General features: G+C 47.3%; 1 protein-coding gene across 1 annotated transcript; it reads right to left on the bottom strand.

Moving 5' to 3' along the window:
• Window positions 1-77: 77 nt before the first annotated feature.
• LOC309506302 (dynein axonemal intermediate chain 2-like) lies at window positions 78-10,814 on the bottom strand. Its single transcript, XM_082180108.1, has 9 exons — window positions 10,632-10,814; window positions 8,987-9,139; window positions 8,519-8,649; window positions 8,280-8,422; window positions 8,099-8,200; window positions 6,665-6,804; window positions 6,408-6,530; window positions 6,087-6,319; window positions 78-265 (listed from the first exon to the last, which is right to left on the bottom strand). The coding sequence occupies exons 1-9, from the start codon at window positions 10,797-10,799 to the stop codon at window positions 199-201; spliced, it is 1,260 nt and encodes a 419-aa protein (XP_082036234.1). The 5' UTR covers window positions 10,800-10,814; the 3' UTR covers window positions 78-198.
• Window positions 10,815-22,358: the final 11,544 nt, after the last annotated feature.

Genomic DNA, 22,358 nt, shown 5'->3' with positions numbered 1-22,358 from the left:
CTTCAAAAGAATTATATTTAAAACAAGACTTCTCAGTAATTCTGAAGATATTACTATAAATTTCAGCAAAGCCTCACCCTTTGGCTTTTCAAACGAGGCAAAAATCTCCATCTCTATACGAGCCACAAGTTCCTGTATGTCTTCTTCTGCCCCCTTATCCTCTTTGAAGCAGCTTTGTTTCATTTGATGGTTCCCAGCTTAGATCCACAGCACACCAAACTGTCTTCCTTTTGTACACGGATGCTGTTCAAAGCTTCTCACAAACCTGTGAAGAAGAAAAAACACAAACAGTATAAACTAGGGTTGTGCCGATAGACGATAGTATTGTGTATCGACGACAGTCAGAGATATCGCTGCTGGCAGATTCCTTTGACGATATCAATACGATAATTAGCTCGTTTTCCCATTAATGTATTAAATCATTATTATTATTATTATGAAGCAAGTATTATTATTAAATTAATTAGGAACTAAAATTAATTTGCCTTGCCTAAATTCATAACGACATCACCACACTTGCGACATCACCGACGCGCGTATGAGATCCATTCACACATTGTCAAGAGTGCTTGTTTTAACAGACGCATCATTCTTATACAGAGCCAAGATGAAGACGGCATCATTGTTCGTCAGTATTTTGTTTCCATAGCACATTAACAAAACATTTAATGACAACACTAAAAACAATACAATTACAAAATATTAATGATAATAATAATAATATCACAAAAATTATATAGGCCTAATAAAAGTCTTTAGTTCACGAACGCAGCACAACTCTGCCATCTGTGAAAATCAAAAGCAACTTCAAACACTTGTTTAACAAGTAATTTTCTTCTAATTGTTTCACTGTCAATAATGTAAGTCCACAAGAGAATATTAAGCCAGTAAATTAAGATAGTTGCTATACCGTTATATCCACCGTCGTCTCTGAGAGAACGCGCCGTTAATGCAGTGAAAGCTCAGTCCGTTTCTGCTTTCACTTTCAGGGAATGAGCGCGTTTACATGCACGTTATTAACTCGATTATGCTGAATAAACTGACAATGCATGTCATGTAAACACATTAACCTGTTTTCCTTTATCGGAGTCAAGTCATAAGTTTAAGTATAACTGATCGACTTTTAGATTTTTGTCTTTGATTTCTCCCGGCATTTAAAACACAACCCGTGTTCTTTGGGCTTATTAAAGTGCGATATGTGAAGTGCATCCAGACAGAGAGAGCACTGGTAGGAGGACATAGATCACAAACTCCGACTCTTTCTTGACCTAAGAAATTATTAAAACGTGTTCCCATCTCGTGCAGAAGTAGCCTACAGTCAAAATGCTGCATCTGTAACGGCATGAGAGGATAATGTGTGTCCGTAAATTTCCCGCTGACATGTTGAAATACTCTAGGATCTTTGTTTACCTCACTATACCGGGAAATAACCTGATTTAGCCTATTAAAAAACACTCCACCTTTGCTAGCAAAATAGAAAAAAATTCTCATATATACAACGAACTAATAAAACAAGCAAATTAACGAGAAAATAAGCAAGTTAATAATCAAATAAGTAATCCCCGCCCCCTCACGATAATATCGTGTATCGCCGATCTCAAAGGCTGACGATAGGACGATATGAAAATGGAGCATATCGCCCAACACTAGTATAAACAAATAATAATTCGACATTTAAGTGGGAGACATTCTCAGTATGAAGAGGAGATATTTAGGACTGACTTTGAGACTGAGAGTAGGGTCCTTCTGATTAAATAGTATGTCCCATACAGTGATGGGAATAACGGCGTTATAAATAAACGGCGTTACTAACGGCGTTATTTTTTTCAGTAACGAGTAATCTAACTAATTACTGCTTCCTCCATTACAACGCCGTTACCGTTACTGTCAATAAAAATGCGGCGTTACTATAATTGAGCTCACTGAAGCGGTTTTCATCCGAGTAGGCTCTCTCTCAGCCATAGGAGCTGCAATGTTTTTTCTCTGGTGTCTGGTGTGTGAGTGTTTATGAGGCGCGGGACTCGACAAAAGCGAGGCGAATGCCGCGAGCGTGCTCGACAGTGCGCGAGAGAGACCGAGTGTGTCCGAGAACGCGCTCGACAGTGCGCGAGAGAGACCGAGTGTGTCCGAGAACGCGCTCGACAGTGCGCGACGGAGACCGAATGTGTCCGAGCATAAATACTTTATTTATAAATAAATTACACATATCAGCATTTGAATAATCTCTGTAGCATATTGGTATCATAAGCAATGTTTTAATTAGTTTATATAACATAAACTCCAAAATAACCTGCAGGGAACGTTCAAACATATTTGTTTGACGGTTGTGAGCACGTGCGGCAAACACGACTAGAATTTGGCTAAAATAACCTCTGATGATGACGTTCTCTGTAGATTATGAAAATAAACCCCCAAAAGATTATATTGTATTATTATTATTTATGTTGATACATTGTTCAGTATTATATTGAAAACACTTTTTGTTAAACTTACTATTGTGAGGAAGAAAATACTTCAAGTATAGGCTATACAGAATGTCTACCAGTTGTAAAGGTGTGTGAGTTTTATCATTTTAATTATATGCACTAGTGTATGTGTATGTATATTTTTATTAGGCAACTATTTATTTATTTTTGGTACATTTCTTAAGAAGCATAATTTATTTTTAGACTTAATTGTTGGCCAGTTGTGGTCTGTGCAATAAATATTAAAAGTTCTAAACCATCTATTGTTTTATTGTTGCACTATAATAATGATAATATTTTAATATTTAAGTTAATAGGTGTCTCTCACATTGTCCCACAGCAACATTAAAATAGTGTAGATTAGTGTACAATGTTTTATAATAATAAGATGTTCTATTTAGTGTCAATTTCATTCATTTAACATTTCATATTGGGGGTATCCAAGAAATTTCTTATGTTTAAACTTTTTTTTTTTTTTTTTTTTAAGTAACGCAATAGTTACTTTCCCTGGTAATTAGTTACTTTTGTAATGATGTAATTCAGTTACTAACGCAGTTACTTTTTGTGAGAAGTAACTAGTAACTATAACTAATTACTTTTTTTAAGTAACTTGCCCAACACTGGTCCCATACATCCAAGGTCCCGTCCATCTTCACCGTAAAGAAGACAGAGGGTCTGACTTGACTCTAACAGCCATCTAACAGATAAGTCATGGGCAGTGGTGGTGGCGCAATGGATAAGACACATGCCTTTGGTGTGAGAGACTCGGGTTCGAATCCACTGTGAGACACCAATGTGTACCTGAGCAAGACACTTAACCCCTAGTTGCTCCAGAGGCGTGCGACCTCTGACATATATAGCAATTGTAAGTCGCTTTGTATAAAAGCGTCAGCTAAATGAATAAATGTAAATGTAAATGTAAATGTCTAGTTTTTTGTAGTGAGTATACTGTAATTCCCCCCACCCCCACCCCCACCCCCACCCACACCCACCTCAACTCAGCCAGTTAAGAGCTACATTTAGCCTTAGATGTTACATGAATATGGTCCCTGAACCACAGGTTTTATCAATACAAATTTGCTTTTAGAAATGATGTTTTAAAAAAAAATGGTGTTATTTTTTTGGCAAGTTTACTGTTGAAAAACGTTGTATGATATTCCCTTAAAATAACGTTTTAATAGATTGTATTATTATTATTATTATTATTATTTTAAAATACATTTTACTGTGCAATTTCTTTCTAATTTCTTTGAGTTGGACCGAACTTTTATTTTGGTGGGTTGTACACATTTGAGTTTCTGTGTGTTTTAATAAACTATTATTATTATTATTATTAGGCCTACTTGAAGTATACTCTACTGTGCAATAGTAATATATTTCTGTTATAATTTCTTCAAGTTATACCGAACTTTTATTTTGACAGGTTGTCGTAAAGACATTACAGTTTCTGTGTGTATATGAAACGAATGAATGACGATAGTTTTATTAAATGAAATGGTGAAATTCTCGTGAAGTGACTTTCATAGCAGCTCTGCCATGAAGTGCACATATGTAGCCTACATCATGTTAGCCTGACTACGTCAGACTTCGTACTTCCGCTCAATTTCATTTCGCTTCTGTACTCAGTCTGAGACAGCGTCATAGCTTTCCGTTTTCCTCCGGCCTGTAAACAGCCGGGCCAATCAACGAACAGAGGGCGGGCTGAGAGCCGTGACGTAGACGCTGATTGTACCGTGGATGCATAGATTTACTTCACATAATCTGCAGAAGTCGTTCACAGCCATGTTCACTCCGGTGTTTCGCTCGATGGTTTTTGTTTTCGCATCATATGTGTGTTTACAGTGGAAGTTAGATGCGGCTGAGCATGCGCATAACACACGCCATAACCAAACATTATGTGATTGGCTTACGGGTAACCAATGATTTTAAACTTCAGACAAGCGCCCCCCCGCGAGAGAGAAAACACTTTTCTATTATGCCATTCCAGACTCTGTCTACGAAGCAAAGCGAAGTAGCAGAGTTTGGTATTACCAGGCTAACATCATGTCTCAATACAGTGAAACGCTGAAAACACCACGAGCGTGAGTCACGCGTGCTTCAGTATGTGTGTGTGTGTGTGTGTGTGTGCGTGTGTTTGTGTGTGGAGCACACATTGAGCGCTCATTCCCAGAGACGCGTAGAACAATTGCAGTCTCTTTTAACTTTAATATTCACAGACACTATAGTCCAAATCGAGATTTGATTCATTGTACAGCCCTACTTTTGATTTATTCATTCAAAAATAGCCAAATTCCACAAAACGAAGTTGTTACGTATCCTCACGCTTTTTTTAAGTGGGTATACGGAAATCCTTGGCCTTTTCTAGTGGGTATACGGCGTATACCAGCGTATCACGTAGACTACACCACTGGTCATGGGACTTCTGTACTAGAAACAGATCAGAAATATTGGCTCTTTTGAAGGTAAATGCACTAAACAACTACTAAAAGCAGCGGTTTTCAACCTTTTTGACTTAAAGCTGTCGTCTGCAATTTTTTTTTGATCATATTCAGTGAAATTGACACTATAATCCGACAGAACAACATAAATAAGATGGTTTTAGAAAAAACCTGAGCTTCTAACTCCACCTGGAGCATGTTATTTGTTTTGCAAAAATCCAGCGCTCCCGGATCATCGGGTCCAATCAGCGCAGGGGGGTGTGAGATCTGACTGTCAATCACAGGTCGTGCACACGCCACAGATCCCCCCTCACTCGCGCACGTTAATATCACATGCACACGCCACGCCTGAAGTTCGCCTGGAGATTGCATGAAGCGTGATGGCGGAGAGAAAATCTACTAACAAGCTTCCAATTCCTCGGTTATTGCTATCTATGGATAGATTAGCCAGGGCAGCCTACCTCCGAGTCCATGGTGTTGATAGATGCTGAAGAGACGGACGTGTTCACAGACAATCAGGTACACACGCACAGTGACGCACTGACGAGCACGACCTCGATGGGAGGGTGCTCGCTGGTAGTGGGGAGGGGCATGAGAGTTGTAAACATTCAAAATTTTGGCTAATCGACCCAATCTGCCAGACTTGCCGACGGCAGCTTTAAGAGACATTCTTATTGATATATTAAATCAATTTGCTTAATTACTTTAAAATATTAACCATAATTAATTCTGTAATTCCAGAAGTTATGTTCTATATACCAGTAACCATTGTAACATTTCCATTTCATTTAGGAAATATATATATTTTTTACATATTAAGTCAATAATTAAGATAGGAAATCTCTGTAATACAGGATCTGTTCATTCTTTAATAAAAACAAATGTTATATCAAACAATCATAAACACTGAGAATGATCAATAAAAAGATTGTTTTTTACATGTTGATTTTATGCATTTGAGCTTTTTAAAATTAGTTAAATTATTCTAGATTCATAAAATAATAATTTATTAATTTAAATACTTTTTTTTTTAAAATCAATTAAAATTTAAATTAAAATCATCCTCCCTGATTGAGAACCAATAACTTAAAGTATAGTTGATCTAAATTTACATCACACATAGTAAAATATAAAATGGTATAAATGTCAGTATTTCATAACAACAACACACAGATGTTCTTACTTGGTGTTAGTACTGATGTCCTCTGACCAGATGCGGGCAGTGCAATCACCCACGGTCAAGAAGTTCTTCCGGAAGAAGGGGTTCCTCTGCAAGGCGTAAATGGGGCCTTGGTGTCCGTGGTATGTGGCAACAATCGACTCGTTTGGGGTTTCTAACTTGGATGCTTGGTTTAAATTGGGGATTCTGCATGAGACCACAACCCCCTGCTCTGTGCCCACCATAAACTTGGCCTTCTGTAATCAAAAGGAAAAACAAACATTTACGTTTTTAACATGAGTTTCCACAAGGGAATAGGCCAAACAAAATGAGAACTGCTCTTACCATAGTCTTCTCAAACTCCATTGAGGTGGCACCAAAGGCATTGTGAAGGTTTCCCTTCTGACTGGGGTCCAGCACGAGCCGCATGGTGGGCTCACTCATCTTTCGAATGTCCCAGAACAGCACCTGGTGTCATACAGATACTTCTTTGAGTTTACAGTACATTACATGACTAATTTGAAGGGTTTGTTATAGCTGTCCAGTGTCTGTGCTGTGAAATATTATTGGTTTATTTAACTGTTTGTAGACTGTACACACACCTGACCATCTGTAGAAGCTGAGAAAGACTCATTGCATGTCAATGACGGCATCCAGATGACCTTGTACACAGGATCTCGATGGCTATGCAAAACGGCGGACATCTGTACTGGCCGGCTGCCGCACCGTGTGTCCCAAAAGCCTGGAAATAGGGCAAACTTTCAGACTAGAGGACAGTAAAGACATCTAAATGGCACATAAACAGTAGACTGTAATGACTGCAACTCTGAGCTTGAGCTTGAGTGTGTCAGATTAAAGCCATGCATTTCAGCCCGAGCCCGACGGGCCCCGACTTTTTCACGCCCCTAGGGCCGGGCTTCGGGCCAATTTTCACGTCATAGTTCACACGCGGGCCGGGCCTCGGGCCTTTTTTGGGTTATCCTTCTTTTTATATTTTTAGACATTAATTAAAAAAATATGAGAAGTTGACGTCGACGATAGAAAAACAAACATAGACATTTCATAACCTCATAACTTTCATAATCTTATAATTACACTGACATATGATTGACATGACAGTCTCACGCACGCACGCACGCACGCACACACACACACACACACACACAGAAGGTTTCCCGTCAGCGCAACCCACGATTCACCTCATGTGCAAATAATGGAGAATATTAAGAGAAAAATCGCAGCAGCGAAGGTGTCTTCAGCGCAGCGGGAAGAGTGATAGAAGAGAGGACTGGGTTAAAACCTTACACTGTGGATGCTATTCTTTTTCTCCACGATGCTCTGTAAGAGACTATTCTAACTTTTCGTTTGATTGGACTTTATTTTCGTTTAACTGTTGGAAACTACTGGAAAAAAGAATGGCCATGTTCTGTGGTGCATTTTTTAGGTAAGATAACCTGCAAGTTTGTTTTTGATTTATTTAATTTGTTTAGATTGGCTATTGCTCATTTCGTTTGCGAGCGCTGTGGCGAGCAGCCTGAGCCTGCCTCAGTATTTCAAAAAATGTTGTTTTACTCACTGTGGTTTAATAAATAAAAATTAAACTAACTATCTGTGTGATATGCTTGAAGTGTTTTATATCTATGGATTTTATTGTAGCCAAGTAAAGTATTAGCGTTGATTTGAGAGGCTAAATTGATCAAACATGTTTTACTCGCTGTCGGCTCGGCTTGCTTTGTCGTCATTTAAAAAAAAAAAAATGCTCCAAACATTTGTCTTAATTAACTTAATAAAGAAATGAAAAGAAAAGAAACATAACTAACAAAACGGACCTATTTTAATGGCTGCAAATAGGGCAGGATGCCGCTGTAAAAACAAACAAAAAAACAAACGGGCTCGGGTCGGACTCGGGCTGATAATTCTGATGAGCTGTCAGACACGGGTCGGGCTAGGGCCTAGATTTGAGGCCCGTGCAGGGCTCTATGTCAGATCAGATGGATTAAAGAAGCCTTATATAACCATTCATAATAAAAACAGACCGATTTGTCCATTGTAGCCTCTCCCGACAAGGATGTGAACATCTCTGGGGCTGTCCTCCAGACAAACAGGGTTCAGAGTCATCTCCGGTGTATTGCTTATTTCTGTAGTTGGGAATAAATAAACAAAATGATTACCAAAAGTGGCATGTGTGCCAGAATAATATATATGTGCATGACATACCAGTGTTCCATAAATATGAGTCAAAGCTCATATTTTCAGGTGCTCTCTGAAACTCCAGGCCAGAGTAGGCAACAGTTTGTTTATGATTATCGAGTGGCTGCCAGGACAAACTGCAGACTGCACGCATGTCTTCATTCAGGTCGCTAGAGAAAATCACAAAGCATTTTGGTTACATACTGCGTCTACCTACCTATGACTAAACAAGGTGTCCATGTGCTCTAATGCACGCGTGTGCTCACCTGAACTCATCGATTGTTCTCTCTGATTGCTCTTGCTGACGGCTCAGCTCCAGTTTCTGCATCGCCCTCTCAGCTTGAAAACTTTCTGTTAAGGTGCCAGCTTTGTTCTGCATGAGACAGCCTTTCAAGAGCTGCAGCGGACAGGAAGACAATACTCAGACTCAGAAATACAATCACTTCATGAACTCTACTGAGGACGCTATGGGTACCTACTGCCTCTGTGAGAGTTAAAGAGCAGTTCTGAGAAAGATGGAGATCAAAACTGGAACCAAATTCAATTTAATTATCTCCCTGCTGTCTTAAAGGACTTGTGACTTTCTTTCTTCCATTCAACTCAAAAGAAGTCTTGAAGATTGTAATTGCACTGTCAATGCCTAATGCAATCGCAATGAATGGAGACTTTCAAGCTTCAAAAGGCAAAAGCACCTAAAAGTATAAAAGAATCCTACAAATGGTGTTGGCACTCACATCAATCATTTCCGTGAGCTCCTCCTCATAGCGCATTTCCCTCTGCACTTTCTTCCTGAAGCGGCCAGTAGCATTAGTGTCGTCTACACCGATGTTTTTCGACCACCCCCCCTCTTTGTGGTTCATTCCACGTGACTCTGTCACTATCACCACCTAAACAGTACAAACAGACATTTTCATATCTACACCATGTCCTAATATATCCTGGATAAAATATTAATCTAAAAAAAAGAAAGGATGAAAATATATCTTGAATTAAGTTCATTTTTTGTATCGCATTGGTAATTAGATTTTCCATGTAGTAGTTTATGCTTTAAAAAAGGAAATGGGGCAAGAAAATATAGTCTGAAAAAATGTATACGATTTTTTTTTTAAGTACGACGGCTAACAGGAACTAACAATGAAAAATAATTCTAAAACATGTATTGATCTTAGTTAATGTTAATTTTATTAATACATTTTTTAAATCAACAGTTGTCAGTCTGTTAATATTTAATAGACCTGAGCTAACATGAACTAACAATAAACAGCTGTATTTTAATTTCAAATCAGTTTCACTTAATGCATTAACCAATATTGTAAAGTGTAACCTGAAAACATTCTAAACACAAACGGCATACAAAATAAACAGGAGTATTAACAAAATATTATAATACATAATTGTCATAAGTGTATTGTGATTGTCAAAACATTTTAGTAACTAAACTGAATTGTATTAGTTTTAGTGACAACATGTTACAATTTCTGGTAAGCTACGCTTTTTTATTATTGCTTGACACAAATTTCACGATTTCAATTCAATAAAATTCTTGTGATTTGATTTAATATTGACTCATTTGGATAAATATTAGGCACACAAGATAGGCGTTCATTTTTCTCAACAAAAAATGTATTTTTTTCTCGTTTGCAGTGCGTAACTGATCCACGGCTGGACCACACACACACTCACTATTTTTATTTCAAATCCAGAAGTTATCCGCTACTTTTATTTATTTTTTAAAGTTGTGTCAGCATTGCGATTCTCTTTGTACACATATACACTCTTTAATAGACGTAATTCACTTTTAAGCACAATTTAAACAACGTATTATTCATGCATTACTTTTATATAGATTTATATATTAAGTTGCTCAAGCAAGTGGTAAAATATTTAATGTAGGCAACTTATTAAAATCACAAACATTTTAAATTAAAACTTAAAATTGACATTTTTTGATTTAATACAATAAATCTTGCATGTCACAAAGAACTTGTTTTTCCACCTCCACGAATGAGGCGAGTGTTACTTTTCTGTTCGCTATTTTTGCTATTTTTCCATAGTGGTTCACTATATTGACTGGGTTAAATAGAATTGCTTTACTAAAAAGAGACTAAAATACAATTGTCATTGACTAAAACTAGACTAAATGTCATCAGTAAACTAGACAAAAATAGCCATGGATAATTCTGACTAAAATAAGACTAAAATGCTCAGACTTTTCGTCGACTGAAACTTGAACGTGACTACAACTAATAAAAACTAAAATGACAGCTTGACACAAAGACTGCTAAGTTAGACTAGACTCAAATTAAAATGCCACACCAAAAACGACCCTAACAGTTCCTGCACGCGCTGACATTCAGATCTGGACATAACTAACGTTACCTGTTTCTCAATCGCGGGTTCCTCCATCTTGGCTTCCTCCATCTCGGCTTCCTCCATCTCGGCTTCCTCCATCTTGGCTTCCTCCATCTTGGCTTCCTCAATCTCGGCTTCCTCAATCTCGGCTTCCTCAATCTCGGGTTCCTCAATCTCGGGTTTCGACACGTTCATCTTACAACTCACAGCTGCATTCGACAACATATTTCCAAGTTATTAAAAAAGCTCGACGTTAATTATTATACATTAACCCTTTCATGCATGAATTATGATACCCTCAGTCAGGATTTTTTTCCTATGTGTTTTTATTGCTCTTAGGGCATGAAAAACAAGAATTGATTTTTATTTTATTTTTTTACAAATTTTTCAAAGAGATCTTCAGATGTCCACTTGAGTGGACAGCATGCGGTTGGTTTAAACTGAAGATATACTGTATTAAATATAAGACAATAATCAAACAGATAAAGTATGTGAATTTAACAAACTAATCAATGCAATTATATCAAATAATGTGAAAACGTACTCGGTTACTAACGTAATGTCTCGGTTACGGATGTAACCCTCGTTCCCTGAGTGGGAACGGAGACGTTACGTCGGATGACGACGATTGGGGTTTCGCTTAGAAGCCTATCACCTTCGAGTATATAAAACGAGCCAATGGCAATGAAATGCCATGGGTCTGCGGAATTTGCATAGCGTAACTCCGCCCGCCGCAGGGGGTATATAAGGAAGTACGCTGGCACAATGCAGATATGTCTTCGCTGAGGAGCCGAGACTAGCCCCAGGCGTTTTTCAGCGGTACAGCGGAAGTGGCAGGAAGACGTAACGTCTCCGTTCCCACTCAGGGAACGAGGGTTACATCCGTAACCGAGACGTTCCCTTTCGTGGTCACTCCGAGTTACGTCGGATGACGACGATTGGGGTTCCAGTCTAATCACGCCACCTCGGCTGTCTTCCAGTGCCCTGCGTAAGTCTGAGCTCCCTGTTGTGAGACTAGCACGAACGAAGGAGTCCTACTTAACACAGGGATACCAAGGTACACTGGGAAGCATATCTCCAGAGAGAAATATGCAATTATGCCCAGCCATTGATGGGGGGGACTTAGAATACACATATGACCCAGAGGGCTGCATATGGAAAATCACTGGGGTGTCCAGCCGCAGGTGGAATTTTAAACCCCATGGGTGGCAAGGTGGCTTGCCAAGGGAAAGACACACGCTCACAAGGAGACTAACAGTGGAATACACATGTGGGGTCGCCCAGAGGGGGAACCATGCACATGGAGGCACCTAGTCAAGCGCAAAAGCTGCGTTATGGCAGATTGGCATAACTCAGGCGTTGACGTAACCAGTGCTGGAGGAAACTCAGAGCTTATCAGACTCACCTGAGAGAAATATCGCACGTATCCCGTCCGTGGAGAGGAATGGCGAGCAAGCGAAGACACCTGAGCAGAATCTAGCACCGGCTGGTTGAAGCGAGTACATGAGAAGAAACTGGCTCTACTCGGAGATTATAGAATCTCGCGAATGTGTTGGGTGTCGCCCAGCCTGCAGCTCTACAAATGTCTGTTAGCGAGGCGCCATGCGCTAGAGCCCAAGAGGAAGCCACACTACGTGTGGAGTGGGCTTTCACACCAAGGGGGCACGGACGACCTTGCTGCTGGTATGCCAAAGCAATGGTATCCACTATCCAGTGGGATAACCTTTGCTTTGAGAGAGCCTTTCCCTTCAGCTTCCCACCATGACAGACAAAGAGCTGGTCTGAGGTCCTGAAACACTGCGTTCTGTCTACGTAAGCACGGAGGGCGCGTACTGGACAGAGCAGTGCCAAGGCTGGGTCTGCCTCCTCCAAGGGCAGCGCTTGCAGGTTCACTACCTGGTCTCGAAAGGGTGTGGTAGGAACCTTGGGCACGTATCCAAGCCGGGGTCTCAGGATCACGTGAGAGTTAGCCGGCCCGAATTCCAGGCACGCTTCGTCAACCGAAAATGCCTGCAGGTCCCCTACCCTTTTGATGGAGGCCAATGCAACCAGGAGCGCTGTCTTCATTGACAGGAACTTAAGCTCCACTGACTGTAAAGGCTCAAATGGAGCACTCTGCAGGGCAGTTAGAACCACTGAGAGGTCCCAAGAGGGTACGAAGGGAGGACGAGGAGGATTTAGTCTCCTCGCTCCCCTCAGGAACCTGACGATCAGGTCGTGCCTTCCCAGAGACTTACCATCAACTGCTTCGTGATGTGCGGCAATGGCGGCAACATACACTTTCAGGGTGGAGGGAGACAGCCTTCGCTCCAACCCTTCTTGCAGGAAGGAAAGCACGACACTGATCGGGCATTTCGTGGGTTCTTGATGTTTAGAAGAACACCAGTTGACGAAGAGGTTCCACTTCAACGCATAGGCATGTCTCGTGGACGATGCTCTAGCGGAAGTGATGGTAGCCACCACCGCAGGTGGTAGGGTACTCAAACCTGCCTCGTCCCGTCCAGGAGCCACACATGGAGGTTCCAAAGATCGGGACGAGGGTGCCATAAGGTGCCCCGTCCCTGAGAAAGGAGGTCCTTCCTCAGAGGAATTGGCCAGGGAGGTGCTGTCGCGAGGAGTACTAGTTCGGAGAACCAGGTCCGGTTGGGCCAATACGGGGCAACCAAAATGACCTGCTCCTCGTCCTCCCTGATCTTGCGCAAGGTCTGCGCAAGAAGGCTCACTGGGGGAAACGCATACTTGCGTAGGCCCCGCGGCCAGCTGTGCGCCAGTGCATCCGTGCCGAGCGTGCCCTCGGTCAGGGAGTAAAACAGGTCGCAATGGGACGAGTCGTGGGAGGCAAACAGGTCTACCTGTGCGTCGCCGAACTGATCCCAAATCAGCTGGGCCGTCTGGGGATGGAGTCGCCATTCTCCAGCGAGAGGCCGAACTCGAGACAGCTCGTCGGCCGCCTGGTTCAGGTGTCCCGGGATATAAATGGCTCGAAGCGACCTCAGATGCTTCTGACTCCATATGAGGAGGTGGCGAGCGAGTTGCGACATACGGCGGGAGCGTAGACCACCCTGGTGGTTGATGTACGCTACTGTTGCGGTATTGTCTGATCGGACTAGTACGTGCTGGCCCCTGAGCAGCGCATGGAAGCGGTGCAGGGCGAGACGTACAGCCAGCAACTCGAGGCAATTGACATGCCAAAGGCGCTGGGGTCCTGTCCAGGAGCCCGCGGCAGCATGACCATTGCACATGGCGCCCCAGCCCGTGTTGGAGGCATCTGTTGACACAACAACATGCCGGGAAACTCGTTCTAAGGGCACTCCGGCCCGTAGAAAATTGAGGTTCGCCCACGGGGTGAAGGTCTGACGGCAGGCTGGAGTCACTGGGACTCGGAGCGTGCCGTGTTGCCATGCCCACCTCGGGACTCGATCGCGAAGCCAAAGCTGAAGCGGTCTCATATGAAGCAATCCCAGCGGCGTTACTGCGGCTGCGGATGCCATATGCCCCAGGAGCCTCTGAAAAAGTTTCAGTGGAACCGCACTCTTGTCCTCGAACTGACGAAGACAAGTCAGCAGTGACTGCGCGCGCTCGCTCGTAAGCTGCGCGCACATGGCGACCGAGTCGATCTCCATACCGAGAAAAGAGATCCTCTGCACGGGGCAGAGTTTGCTCTTCTCCCAGTTGACCCGAAGGCCCAGACGGACTAGGTGCCGGAGCACTAGGTCCCTGTGTTCGCAAACCTGGTCTCGAGAGTGAGCTAGGATAAGCCAGTCGTCGAGATAGTTCAGGATGCGAACCCCGTGTTCCCGAAGGGGAACAAGGGCTGCCTCGACGACCTTCGTAAAGACGTGAGGAGACAGGGCTAGCCCGAAAGGGAGAACCGCGTACTGGTATGCCTGCCCCTCGAAAGCAAACCGTAGAAACGGTCTGTGTCGAGGTAAAATGGAGACATGGAAGTAGGCGTCCTTCAGGTCGATCGCTGCAAACCAATCCTGCGGCCGCACACACTGGAGGATGTGTTTGGCCGTTAGCATCTTGAACGGCAGCCTGTGAAGGGAGCGGTTCAAGACGCGCAGGTCGAGGATTGGCCGTAACCCACCGGACTTCTTGGGTACAATGAAGTAAGGGCTGTAGAAGCCGGACTTCATTTCGGCTGGAGGGACAATCTCGATCGCACCCTTCGCCAGTAGGGTGGCGACCTCCGCTCTCATGACAGGGGCATTGCCACCGACCATAGTGAAGCGGACTCCCCTGAAGCGGGGAGGAGATCTCGCGAACTGAATCGCGTAGCCGAGCCTGATGGTTCTCGCGACCCAGCGGGACAGTCTGGGAAGCTCTAGCCAGGCCTCCAGAAAGTGCACCAGCGGGGTCATACGAACCACAGACGTACCGTCGGTGGGGCAGCGAGGCGGAATGACCGGCACCGGCGAGGGTGGCATAGCGGCCCTGTGCGGGGGCACGGTCATTAACCGCGTCCTGCCAGAGGAGGCCAGGGGAGGGCGCGCGTCCCACGGGGGCGTGCTCTGGCAGGGGTCTGGCGACAGAGGGGGATGAGAGGAGCGTGGCCCGTGGGCGGCGCGTGCTGTCATCCCGCACCTCTGGGACAGAGGAGGGCGGCAGTGGCGGGACCCGAGGGTGGCGCGCACTGCGGCCCTCGGACTCTGTCGGCTCAGGATTGGGGAATTCAATTCTGTCTTCAACCACATCAGAGTACTGCTCGTCGTTGGACGAGCAGCGGGGAGTGGAGAACAAAAGATTCTCCCCCGGCCCTCCACCGGGGGAAGGAGTGGCCCTGCTACCAGCTCCTGGGACAGAATTGAAGCCAACCCTGAGCAGCCCGTCTCAGGAGCGCCGCTTGGCCTGGCGTTTAGCGGGCGGCGGGGCTGGAGAGGGCTGTGGCGCCTGCCTGCGGCTCCCTCCACAACGCGGCCCGGGTGAAGGTTGCTGCTGGGGCCGTGCGGGAGGGGCGGCCGCGGGAGGGCGCCCTCGGCGGCGAGCAGGCTGAGGATTCTGTGCCGACGGCTGAGCAGCGGAGCGTCGGGGCAGAATGTGCTTGATAGCCTCAGTCTGCTTCTGGGCGGTCGAGAACTGTTGGGCAAAATCCTCGACCGCACCGCCGAAAAGGCCGGCCTGGGATATGGGAGCGTCAAGCAGACGAGTCCGCTCGGGCTCACACATATCAACCAAGTTCAGCCAGAGATGTCTCTCCTGGACCACAGCTGTGGACATCACCAAACCCAGGGAGCGCGCGGTCACCTTCGTCGCTCGGAGAGCGAGGTCGGTGGCGGCGCGCAGCTCATCAACGAGCCCTGGGTCCGTCCTGCCCTCGTGCATGTCACGAAGCATCTGGGCCTGGTAGACCTGCAGGATGGCCATGGCATGCAAAGAGGCAGCTGCCTGTCCCGCCGCACTGTAAGACTTCGCCACGAGAGTGGACGAGAATCCACAGGCTTTGGACGGGTGCTTAGGATCACCACGTGATGAAGCGCCTGCCGGACACAGCTGCATCGCGACAGAACGTTCAACCGTGGGAATCCCAGTGTACCCACAAGCATCAGCTCTATCGAGGGGAGGAAAGGCGGAGAAAGCCGACGAACGATCGCGGGAAGACATGGGAGCCTTCCAGGACCGCGTGACTTCCTCATGCACTTCCGGGAAGAATGGTATTGGGGTTGGGCGGCGACGAATGTCAGCGGCCGCTCCCAAAAACCAATCATCCAGCCGCGAGCGCACTGGATCGGGCGGCGAGGACCACTCGAGCCCAATGGCCGCGGCTGCCCGGGAAAGCATGGCAGTCAGCTCGGGATCAGACTCGGGCAATGCTGGCACAGCCGAGGGCGGCAACACAGCCGAATCCTCACTTCCCGAGGACTCATGCCCACCTTGTGATGCAGTGATCGACATTGCATCCTCCTGTGGAACGCCAAACGAAACGCGCGGGGCCTCCGTAGAGGGACCAGCGGTTTCGGTTTGCACGCTCGCGGGTACCAATGCTGAAGAGGGGTGTGTGGACCGTGGACGTGTCGGCGGTTTGTCCCACACAGATACCCTCAGGTCACCCTGGCCACCAGCCGAAGTACAGCCTCTCGGGGAGACCGTAGATCGGGGTGTGGATGAGGGGACTCTCGCTCTGATGAGCTCATTGAGTCTCGACCGCAGCATGGAGATGGTCATGTTCCCGCAATGAGAACATGAATCATCCACAAACGCTGCTTCAGCGTGATCAACGCCCAAACACGCTAAGCAGAGATTGTGCCCATCAGGAGAAAATACATCGCGACCACAACCAGAAGTGCACGGGCGAGACATCTTTAAAAAGACGTGCCACATGCAATGCTCTTTTTGTGAGAGGAAAACTCCGCGGATGTTGAAGCGAACAGGGAGAAATCACACTAACTGTCAGATCACTGACAAGATCAGCAGGGAAGTGTGCACTCGCTGAAATCGCCGTCACACCAACACCGGAGAGCTCGCTCGTCTCGAAGGAATGAGAAGAAATAACTCAGAATTTTGGCTTACAAGGAGTGGAGAAGTTCTCGGCTCCGAAGCGAAAACATATCTGCATTGTGCCAGCGTCCTTCCTTATATACCCCCTGCGGCGGGCGGAGTTACGCTATGCAAATTCCGCAGACCCATGGCATTTCATTGCCATTGGCTCGTTTTATATACTCGAAGGTGATAGGCTTCTAAGCGAAACCCCAATCGTCGTCATCCGACGTAACTCGGAGTGACCACGAAAGGGAACCTCGGTTCTCTCTAGAAGAGGGAACGAGTACTGCGTAAGATATCTTACGCTAGGGGAAAATCCTTTTCCGCGAGATATTGAAGCCCAAAATTATCCTTAATTTTGTAATAATGCAAAACGCGTTGCAGCAGCAATGCAGACATAGGCGAGACAGCTCGCGCGCCTATTGGCTGCTCTGCGGCAACTGCAGCAGCCTATCGAGCGAGGCCTGGCGTGACGTCAGACCCAATCAGGGCACTTCGCGCCCGCTGCGTCACGTCCCGCCGAAATGGGCGTGGTCTAGGCCTATAAATATCGCTCGCAGGCAGCTATTATCTGGTTTTTCATCATCGAAGCAACCAGAGCGTGTGCATGCACGGCAAGATACGCAGTACTCGTTCCCTCTTCTAGAGAGAACCGAGGTTACGTTAGTAACCGAGTACGTTCTCTTACGAGAGGTCTCTCGTACTGCGTAAGATATCTTACGCTAGGGGACCCAATGTAAAACGCCGTGAATGCTGAGATCTGACACCAAAGACCCAAGGGCGAAAGCCCGGGGTACATATAGTGCACAATCACTCAGGGAACTCACAGGGAGTCCGGGAAGAGGGAGGGGTGCAGCCTCACTTTTCCACATAAAGTAGCGTCGATGGGACGCGAATTTCATCATACAGACAGGGCGGGGTACGGCCTGAACTGATGGGGAAAATGTGGGTCTTACACAGTTTGCCCAGCTTTATACTGTCGAACATTGAGCTGTGCTCAGCAGACGCAGATAATACTGGTAGCTTAGACCGACAGCAGCCTGGCCTGCAGGGCGGGAACCTCTAAGTTATAAAACCTTATAAATGTAGACGGGGAGGCCCAGCCTGCCGCCATACAAATATCTTGCAAGGCAATCCCACTTGACCAGGCCCACGAAGAGGCCATGCCTCTCGTGGAGTGCGCTCTGACACCCAAAGGGCACTGCATGCCCTTGGAGGCGTATGCCAGCGCTATAGCATCAACTATCCATCTGGATAGGCTCTGTTTCGACGCGGCTAGTCCCTTAGAACGTCCGCTAAACGAAACAAAGAGCTGTTCCGTCTGTCTGAAAACAGACGAGCGAGACACATAAGCTCGTAATGCCCTGACTGGGCAAAGGAGGCTCGCGTCTCTTTCCTCATCAGGGACCGGTAGGGCTGACAGGGAGATAACCTGCGCCCTAAACGGTGTGTTGAGGGATTTTGGAACATAACCGTGCTTAGGTTTGAGTATAACTTTTGAGTCATTGGGCCCAAACTCCATGCACGCCGCGCTCACAGAGAGCGCGTGCAGATCCCCTATGCGCTTCACTGAAGCGAGAGCCAGCAAAAACACTGTCTTGAAAGACAGGTGTTTCAAATCGATTGACTGTAAAGGCTCAAATGGCGCACCTTTCATGGCTTCCAGAACCGTAGAAAAGTCCCATACGGGGACTGAGGGAGGTCTGGGAGGATTCAGTCTCTTAGCTCCTCTAAGGAAGCGGATGACTAAATCGTTCCTTCCTATTGACTGACCAAGTGTTGTTTCTGAGAACGCTGCTATAGCCGCCACATAAACTTTGAGCGTGGAGGGGGCCCTGCCCCCATCCAACAGCTCTTGTAGGAAGGAAAACACCTCCGTCACATCACAGTTTGTGGGTGACACACCACGGGCTGTGCACCAGCCCGAAAACACTGACCATTTCGAAGAATAGAGTCGCCTTGTAGACGGAGCTCTAGCCTGCGTGATCGTGTTTAATACTCCTTTAGGGAGTCCAACATGTACCCGTTGATGGCCCAGACATGAAGGGACCCTAGTTCCGGGTGAGGATGCCAGATCGAGCCGCGGGCCTGTGAGAGGAGATCTCTCCTCATTGGTACTGGCCACGGGGCAGTACTTGCTAACTGCATCACGGCTGGGAACCAAGGTTGGTTTTTCCAGAACGGTGCTACCAGCAGTACTGAGCATCCTTCTTCCCTGATACGTTCTATCACCTGAGGCAGGAGAGAGACGGGGGGAAAAGCATAGAGCGGGCGGCGGGGCCACACATGGGCCAGCGCGCTCCTGCTCTTGGAGAAAAATTCTTGACAGTGAGCGTTTTCTTGAGACGCAAACAGGTCCACTTCCGCTCTGCCGAATTTCTTCCACAGCAGTTGGACTGTCTGTGGGTGTAGAGACCACTCGCCTGCCGGAACATTGTTCCTGGACAGTCTGTCCGGTCCTATATTCAAGATCCCTGGCACGTGCGCTGCTCTGAGCGAGCGCAGGTTGCACTGAGCCCATACCAGGAGGCGTTCTGCCAGCCTGTACAGTTTCTCGGATCTGATGCCGCCCTGGCGATTTATGTAGGACACCACAGACATGTTGTCCGAACGGACCAAGACGTGGTGACCTTTTATTTGGGGACAAAAACGCGTCAGCGCGTTGTCTACTGCCAGCATTTCGAGGCAGTTTATGTGCAGGAGCTTCTCCCGTTCTGACCACTGGCCGAAGAACGGTCTGCCCTCGAGCAGCGCTCCCCATCCCGAGGTGGACGCGTCCGTGGACACCACTTTCACCCTCGAGGAAGTCCCCAGGCTTACACCTGATTGGTACCAGTCGTTCGCTTTCCAGGGTTTCAGAGCTGAAACGCATTTCTGATTGACCCTGAGGCGAAGCAAACCGGGTGCCCACGCTTCGTGTGGGACTCGCGCTTTCAGCCAAAACTGCAGCGGGCGCATGCGGAGCAGACCCAGATGGAGCACTGACGATGCTGAGGCCATGAGACCTAGCATCTTCTGAAATCTCTTGAGCGGGACAGACGCGCCGCAGCGAAAAGAGTTCGCTGTGCGTCGAATGTCTACCGCGCGCTGTTGTGATAGTCGCGCTATCATGGATAGTGAGTCCAGTTCTGTGCCCAGGAAAGATATTTTCTGACTGGGTGACAGGGAGCTCTTCGCCCAATTGACACTCAGACCCAAATCCTCGAGGTGATCGAGTAAAATGGTCGTGTGTTCTATGAGCACTGCGCGAGACTGCGCTAGAATCAGCCAATCGTCCAAATAGTTCAGCACTCGCATGCCTCTCATTCTGAGGGGTGCGAGCGCCGCATCCATGCACTTCGTAAATGTACGGGGTGCTAGGGACAAACCGAACGGCAGGACTGTGTACTGATATGCCTGGCCCTCGAAGGCGAATCTCAAATATCGCCTGTGACGTGACGCTATCTGTATTTGAAAATACGCGTCTTTCAGATCTATTGACACAAACCAATCTCCTTGGCGAATCTGCACAAGGATTTGCCTGGTCGTGAGCATCCTGAACTGTCGCTTCACAAGCACTTTGTTCAGTTGCCTTAGATCTAGTATGGGTCTGAGACCCCCGTCTTTTTTCGGTACCAGGAAGTATCTGCTGTATAGCCCTCCTTCGCTCTGATCTTGAGAGAGAGGCTCTATGGCCCCTTTGCTCAATAGTTTCGTCACTTCGGCTCGAAGTAGATGTGCTACTTCTGTTTTTACCGTGGTCTCGACGCGCGCCACATAGCGGCGAGGGCGTCGGCGAAACTGCAGCGAATAGCCTCTTTCTATAATGTTCAGCACCCACTTCGAAACCCCGGGTAGCTTTGCCCATGCGTCTGCATGGATAGCTAGGGGTTGAATACGAAGCGCGCTCCGCTCGCTCAGCGATGGAGAAGCTTCGGTGTGCTGTAACACAAGCGTGTCGCTCGTGACATTTGAGGCATGGGCGGCGCGCTGATGACAGCGGGCAGATTGCCCGCGCTCGACTCCTCTGCGGTGTTTGACCGCGAGGGGGAGGGCTGGGCGGTTCCCGTGGGAACTGTCATGTCTATGTGTGGATGTGGACGCGGGACAGCGGGCACATTTATCACACCGAAAGCATCGTTCGCTTGCGTGAAGCGAGTGCACGTTGGTTTCGTTTTTACAGAAACCGTGAGACATGCATAACGTGGTGTTAGTGGGCACTGGGTAGTGGGCACGTTCACCATGTTTGAAGCGCAACCGATCTGAGTCGGTTTTATGTGCGCGAGCCCTGTGTGACAGGCTGTGCTTGTGTGTAGGGATGGGCACTGGGCAGTGGGCATTCTTACTACACATGAAACACCATCGGCCGTGGCCGGGACACCAGAAAATACACTCTTTTGGGGATTTATCTGGGTAGCCGTGAAAACGGCATTTGTGTGCAGGCAAGCGGGTGACAGAACCGACTTGTTGGCTGCAGAAAACACTGGAACAGTCACATTTTCTGGAACTGGACGAGCGAATAGCTTTGGTGTGAGTCCGGCTGCAGCGGGACTGGAACACCATCGTTTTCCTAGCTGTGCTAGGACGACTTCGGGGCCTCGGGCTTCACCGTGATCCTAGGTCGCGAGCCACGTCCTGTGGGGCGGCGACCGGATGAGCGGGAGCGCGGTCTCGCGCTTCTGGCCTGGCGGCGCTGTGAAGTGGAGGCAGTGGACGGTGGCTGTGGCTGTGAGCTCTGAGCAGACGGTTTCGCACGGCCTGCTGCAGAGCTAGAGCGCTTCGGGAGGAAGTGCTTCATAGCCTGAGACGCTTTCTGTACCTCTGCGAATCTCTCCGCGAAATCCTTGACGGAGGATCCAAAGAGGCCTGTGGCGGAAAGCGGGGCGTCGAGGAACGCGGTGCGTTCAGACTCGGCCATTTCCGAGAGCGTCAGCCAGAGATGTCTCTCAGACACGGTGAGAGAAGCCATAGTCCGTCCAATGGCTTGTGCTGCGGACTTAGTAGCACGAAGAGCGAGGTCCGTGGCACTCCTTAAGTCCGGCACGCAGATCGCGTCAGGTCCTTCCTCATCCAACTTACGGAGGAGATCGGCCTGGAAGATCTGGAGCGTTGCCATGGTGTGCAACGCTGACGCAGCTTGCCCGGCGGCGGAGAAAGCGCGGCGGAGCAGGCTTGACGTCGTGCGGCAAGCTTTAGAGGGTAGGGCCGGCTTAGGGCCGTAAGGTAGGGCCGGCATAAGTGGGCCGCTATCGCCTCTTCAACCGGCGGCAGCGAGAGGTATCCTTTGTTCTTGGC

This window comes from Leuciscus leuciscus (genome assembly GCF_965113295.1).
Source record: "Leuciscus leuciscus genome assembly, chromosome: 9".
NCBI classification, from domain to species: Eukaryota; Metazoa; Chordata; class Actinopteri; order Cypriniformes; family Leuciscidae; genus Leuciscus; species Leuciscus leuciscus.
This window is presented reverse-complemented; position numbering and strand designations above follow the sequence as displayed.

Coding starts and splice junctions, on each gene's coding strand:
- LOC309506302 (XM_082180108.1), bottom strand. CDS start 10,799: ATGAACGTGTCGAAACCCGAGATTGAGGAACCCGAGATTGAGGAAGCC. Junction 8,650..8,986: donor AGCTCACGGAAATGATTGAT/GTGAGTGCCAAC, acceptor TGTCCGCTGCAG/CTCTTGAAAGGCTGTCTCAT. Junction 8,201..8,279: donor CTCATATTTATGGAACACTG/GTATGTCATGCA, acceptor TCCCAACTACAG/AAATAAGCAATACACCGGAG.